At 48.6% G+C, this 6,430-nt stretch overlaps 1 protein-coding gene across 1 annotated transcript in view; it reads left to right on the forward strand.

Annotated features, from left to right (window-relative positions):
- Positions 1-4,006: 4,006 nt before the first annotated feature.
- The window catches only part of TMEM173 (transmembrane protein 173), a 7,758-nt gene continuing 5,334 nt past the window's right edge, over positions 4,007-6,430 (forward strand). The window contains exons 1-5 of the mRNA XM_012808042.2: positions 4,007-4,056; positions 4,330-4,429; positions 4,910-5,136; positions 5,266-5,449; positions 5,704-5,812. Of these exons, the coding sequence (XP_012663496.1) occupies positions 4,910-5,136; positions 5,266-5,449; positions 5,704-5,812 (520 nt within the window). The 5' untranslated portion in view covers positions 4,007-4,056; positions 4,330-4,429. The remainder of the gene's footprint in view (positions 4,057-4,329; positions 4,430-4,909; positions 5,137-5,265; positions 5,450-5,703; positions 5,813-6,430) is intronic.

A 6,430-nucleotide genomic window follows, 5' to 3' on the forward strand; every position in this document is an offset into this window, starting at 1 on the left:
GCCGTCATTGTTATTTGGCGGGTCCGGGCTGGGGATTCGAACCCGCCACCTTAGGTGTACATGGTTGGCGCCTTAGCCGGTTGAGCTATGGGCACCGAGCCAAGGGCGCCTGTAGTCTTAGTGGCACTCTACCCAGGGTGACAAAGTAAGTGTCTGTCTCAAAAAGAAAAAAAAAAGGTATTACCATTCCTATTTTATTTTATTTTATTTTTTTGAGACAGAGCCTCAAGCTGTTGCCCTGGGTAGAATGCTGTGGCATCATAGCTCACAGCAACCTCCAATTCCTGGGCTTAAGCAATTCTCTTGCCTCAGTCTCCCAAGTAGCTGGGATTACAGGCACCTGCCACAACTCCGGTTATTTTTTGGTTATAGTTCTCATTGTTGTTTTGGCAGGCCCTGGCTGGATTTGAACCTGCCTGCTCTGGTGTATGTGGTTGGCAACTTAGCAGCTTGAGCTACAGGTGCCCAGCTAGCATTCCCATTTTAGGTATGAGGAAATTGGGTCTCAGGAAGGTTAAATCACGGGGCCAAGGTTACATGGCTAGGATAGACAGAGGCCAGATTGAATCCCAGGTCTACCATCATTAACTGCTATTAAAATACCTCTAATTCCTCTTCTCGCAGGATTAAAGAGCACTGGGGTTGTATGGGCAAAAGGGTGGCTTTGTAGAGGCCAGAGGTCTCCCCCTATGCCATTCACACCCAGTTCAAGGCCCAGGGTCCCCTGAATGAGCATGTTGGGACATATTTCTCTCTCTCTCTCTTTTTTTTGAGACAGAATCTCACTTTGTTGTCCTCAGTTGAGTGCTGCGGTGTCACAGCTCACAGCAACCTCAAACTCTTGGGCTCAAGCAATTCTCTTGCCTCAGATTCCCTAGTAGCTAGGACTCCAGGTGCCTGCCATAACACCCGGCTATTTTTTGTTGTAGTTGTCATTGTTTAGCTGGCCTGGGGCAGATTCATACCTGCCAGCCTTGGTGTATGTGGCTTTTGCTGTAACCACTGTACTATGAGCACCAAGCCCTTATTTCTCTCTTTGATGATGAACTTAAGGGAAAACTTGTGAGAGCTGTAAATGAGTTGGAAATAGAAACAAGAGTCAACCAAGACCAATACTTCCGGGTGTCTGGAGGGAAGAAGCAACTCCCAGGAAGTGAGAAAGAGGCCCCAGGAACAGACTGGGCAGCAGGGTGTTGGCACTTGTTGACACTGGCCTGAGAGCAGTGGCTTGTAAGCTAGGCAGCCTTAAGCTGGAGCCTAACTTCCCTGCAGGGCCCTCAACTTCCTCCTCAGATGACCAGAGGGTCTGTCTGGAAGAGCTATGAGGCTTCTGCCGGGTCAGCACAGTTGGTCTATCTGAATGTAAGGGAGGTGTCCTATTCACTCTTCAGTCCCCTTTTTACATCTCTGACCCTGTTACAGATTGAATTATGTCCCAAAAAAGGTATGTTGAAGACTTAACCTCCAGGTACCTGTGAGCTTATCTGGAGATAGATCCAGTATATTTAGGTTAAGATGAGGTAATTAGGGTGGGTCCTAATCCCATAACAGCTGTCCCTATCCTCTCTCTCTCTCTCTCTCTCTCTCTTTTTTTTGAAACAGGATATCACTCTTGCCAAGGCTAGAGTATAGTAGTGTCATCATAGCTCACTGTACTTCTGGGATCAAGCAATCCCCCTGCCTCAGCCTCCTGAGTAGCTGCGGCTATAGGCACCTGCCACCATACTCAGTTAATTTTTCTATTTTTTGCAGAGATGGGGTCTCACTCTTGCTCAGACTGTTCTCAAATTCCTGGCCTCCAGTAGGGCATGAAAAATGGGCAGAACATAACTGTACAGTAAGGAATTAACTACAAATATAGGTAGCGCCACAAAAAGTACACTCAGCTTGCTGTCTGAGAGGAAACTGGAATATCCAAACCCAGATTGCCCAGATTTTCAGATTTCAACAAAGTCCTTGGCCTCCCAAAGTGATAAGATTGTAGAGGTGAGCCACAGAGCCTGGGAAGACCTCATCTCTTAAAAAAAAAAAAAAAAGAAAAGAAAAGAAAGAGGAAATGTCACATGGGTTCAGATACACAGAAAGGAGAACACTGTGTGTTGATAGAGGGAGAGATTTGGTTCCTCCTAAACTATTAGAGAATCGTTTTCTGTTGTTTTTAAGCCACCACACTTGTGTTATTTTGTTACAGCAGTCCTCAGAAACCAACATAGATCTCCCGACACACGCATAAGGGCCAGCCATACCAGCCCTTTCTCTGTTCTTCCACAAGCAAAGCCCCTTCACACTCCAGGGCTTTCGTGTGTGCTCCTTCTTTGAGAACGTCCTACACCTGCCTACCCTGCCCCTAGGCCTCCCATACTCCTTCCAAACTCAGCTTAAATGGTCACCTTCAGGGAAATCTGGGTTTGGATATTCCAGTTTCGTCTCAGACAGCAAGCTGAGTGCATTTTTGTGGCCCTCCCCGTATTTGTAGCTAATTCCTTACTATACAGTTATGTTCTGCCCATTTTGCGTGCCCTACTCTAGGTGCCAGGACAACAAAGCCTTGGTCTGGCACAAGTCCTAGCGGTCCTACCTCCCACTGAGCAGTTTCTGCCCCATAGCAGGAAGCCAGTACACATGAGGATGAAATGCATGGATAAAGGTGTGCAGAAATGCCTGGTCTGGCAATGGGAGGCCCAGACAGTGGGGCGACTGCTCCCTTAGCAGCCTGGGCTCCCCTGCCCACTCTATATATAGGACCTTTCTCTCCTTGTCAGGCCAGGCAAAGTCAAGAACTGGCCTCTGACTCACCAGGGCTGGCCTCCCTGGTCCCTATCATTCCCACTCCTCTCAACCAAGCAGCATCTCTGTCTTTCTAAATGACCTAGCTCTAGTGCCCTCTACATCTGGCAGGCCTGCCTTGGAGCAGGTTCAAACCTAGGAAAATGAGCCCAGAGCAGCCAGGTGGGCAGAGGTGAGGTAGAGAGGAAAAATGGGAGTGGAAGGAGATCCCAAGACTAAAGCAATGTTGAGATTTTTCTGTCTTTACAGTATACTTTAAACATGAAACAAATGATATGCATATATGTTCAACATAGGGAAAAGAAATCTCAGAAAACATAATGAGCAAAAAGGGAAAAATAGAAGAAAAATCACCCACATTCCTACTGTGTAGAGTAATCATTGTTAGCATTTTGTCATACATCCTTCCAGATTTTTATGTGAACCATTTGTAGGGGAGAGAAAGTATAGGGAATTCCCTCCATTCTTAGGAAATTATTTTCAAAAACCAGAGGGTTTCCAGGAAGCCTCATTGCTCCTGTGAGCCCCATCAGGGAGCAGCTAGAGACACTCCCTACTCCAAGGGAAACTATAATCATGAAGCTTGGTCCTGGCACCTTCTACCACCTCCTATGAAATCAAGCCACCATGTCCAGCACAACTGCCTTTTTATTTATTTATTTATTTATTTATTTTTGAGACAGAGTCTTACTCTGTTACCCAGGCTAGAGTGTTGTTGGCTTTACACCAGGTCACAGCAACCTCAAATCTTGGGTTCAAGCCATCCTCCTGCCTTAGCCTCCCAAGTAGCTGGGACTATAGGCACCTGACACAATGCCAGGCTGATTTTTCTATTTTTAGTAGAGACAGGGTCTTACTCTTGCTCAGGCTGATCTCGAACTCCAAGGATCCACCCACCTCAGCTGAGCTCAAGGAATCCACGGCCTCGGCCACCCAGAGTGCTATCATTTTACAGCAGTGAGCCACCATGCCTAGCTATAACTGCCTTTTTGACGAGAACCCGTGAGCTTGCTCTGAGAAGCCACGGGCGTGGCCATTTCCTGTAAAGAGCCAAAAACCAGCTCCTCTGCAGGCCTTCTGCTCCCACCAAGCCTTTTATCATAAACGCTGTTGTTACAGGAAATAACTTTGCTCATTTTCCCCGCCTCCTTCCTGATGTCACAGTCTTCAGAGGTCTGCATCTGGAAATCAGAAAAAAATAATTAGACAGTGAAGCATCGTCTGGTGTGTGTGGCAAACTGAGTGTGTGGAGTCCTGCCCAGGTATTAGGTAGAGTGCATTCATTTGATCATTGCGGGGTTGCGGTAAACCTTTGACTGTGGTGGGTGTGAATGTTCGTAAACACCTTCAGTTTGGGGTAGCAAGGGGTAATAGGATGGGGGCTTTCTTAATTTTACCCTCCCACCACAAGATGGGCCTGGCTGTTTGGGGCTTTTAGAGGATGAACAGGAAACACTCTCCTCGCCAGAGTTGCAGTTTGGAGAGATGCCAAGACTGGAGTGCTGTGGAGAAAAAAGTTGTTTTTTAACTTTTTATTTTCAGGCTTCACTCAGAGCGGCTGCCTTTGGTTGCTACTAGCGATTGTGCAGCGCCTTCTCTTTCTGTCACCTTAAAGGAACAGCCTGTGTCCAGGAAGCAGAAGGTAGGATCAGGAACAGCTGGGCTGGAACTCCTAAGCCTAGGACCCCTGCGGACCTAGAGATGAGGGAGTGCCTTCTGGTTGCCCTGCCCCCCACTCCCTGAGTTCTAATTTTCTGTTTGGGACAGATTCTAGGAGTGGGGAGCCCAGGTCCCCAAGGGTCCCTGCAAGGGAGGGCTGCAAAGGAACCTCTCAAGTCTGGGTCTGGGATAGTCGCTTCCTTCTTTCTTCACCACACTTGTGACCTCACTGGGGCTTGGTGGGGCACACATATGCAGGCCCTGCTCTGTTTTTAGCAAACCTCCTCCTGGAAGAGCTTTGAGATGATGCCTGTCCTGCCACATGTGTCTTTGAGAGCAGCCTCTGTGAATGGGTGGGCACCAGGGACAGGGAGACCTGGTGGGAGCCTCACAGCCAGGGTCTCAGTTTCAGAAGGGCAGGAGAATGAGGAGAGTGTGGCTATGGATTTTTTGTTGCCCACAGATGCCCCACTCCAGCCTGCATCCATCCATTCCACGTCCCAGAGGTCATGGGGCCCAGACGACAGCCCTTGTCCTGCTGATTGCCTGCCTGGTAGCCCTTTATAAACTAGTGGGACCAACAGCCAACATTCTCCAGTACCTGATGTTCCACCTGGCCTCTCTGCAGCTGAGACTGCTGTTAAAGAGAGTCTGCAGTCTGGTCGAGGAGCTGCGCCACGTCCACTCCAGGTGACTCCCTATGGTACCAATGGTGACTGGGCACCCAATATGTGTTACTCCTTTGACACCCAGTCCTGCCCCTCCCTGAATCTCTCTGGCTGAACTGGACGGGGGGTGGACCTTGGCTGTCATCTGCAGGTACCAAGGCTACTACTGGAAGGCTGTGTGGGCCTGCCTAGGCTGCCCGATCCGCTGTGGGGTCTTGCTAGTGCTGTCCTGTTTTTCCTACTTCTTCTTCCCACATGAGGCTGGCCTGCCCTTCCCTTGGATGCTTACTTTGCTAGGCACATCAGAGGCCCTGACCATCCTCCTGGGCCTCCAGGTAAGATATAAAAGGAGACGGAGGGTCTTGCCAAATTGTGGCTATGGCCAGTGTGACCTGCTCTGAGCTCATTATTGGGAGTGGGACTAGTTTAAAGGTTTGGCATTCTTAGAGTAGAGTCTATAATATCCTGGAACAGTAGGTTCAACAATGGTAGAGAAGGGAGGAAATCAGCTGCAGATTGGGAAACCTTGGAGGAGGAGGGCTCTGGGTGTCCTTCACAGAGACCCCCAGCCTCATCCTGTTCCCCACAGGACCTGTCCCCAGCTGAGGTATCTGCAGTCTGTGAAGAAAGAAATTTTAATGTGGCCCATGGGCTGGCATGGTCATATTACATCGGGTACCTGAGGCTGATCCTGCCAGGTGGGCCATCCTCTGTATTCCCATTTCCAGACCTACATGACAGACAATAAGACACACAGCCTCTTATGCTTCCAGAACTCGCTACCCTTTTCAAAGCATTTTTATAGCTTACCAAATCATTTGTAAGTATGAAAGGTATTATTATTATAGCTGGTTTAGATGGATTTAGAGTCACTGAGTGACTACCCAAGGTCACCTGTAAATTCTTCCTCTTTTTTTCTCTCTGCTTGGGAGAAGTGGGATAGGGTCTTGCTCTGATTCCCAGGCTGGAGAGGCAGTAGAACAGTCAGATCTCACTGCAGTCTTGAACTCCTGCATTCAAGCGATTCTCTCATCTCAGCCTCCTGAGTAGACAATAGCCACAAGTTGACATGCCTAGCTAATTAAAATTTTTTTTTTTGTAGAGACAAGGGTCTCACTATGTTGCCCAGGCTGGTCTTGAACTCCCAGGCTCAAGTGATCCTCCTGTCTTGGCCTCCCAAAGTGCTGGGATTACAGGTGTCAGCCACTTCACCTAGCCAATTCTTTCTTTTTTTTTGAGACGGAGCCTCAAGCTATCCCCCTGGGTAGAGTGCCATGGCATCACGCTCACAGCAACCTCCAACTCCTGGGCTCAAG

The sequence above is a fragment of the Otolemur garnettii genome, unplaced genomic scaffold (assembly GCF_000181295.1).
Source record: "Otolemur garnettii isolate 467f Iridium unplaced genomic scaffold, OtoGar3 scaffold00003, whole genome shotgun sequence".
Classification (NCBI taxonomy): Eukaryota; Metazoa; Chordata; class Mammalia; order Primates; family Galagidae; genus Otolemur; species Otolemur garnettii.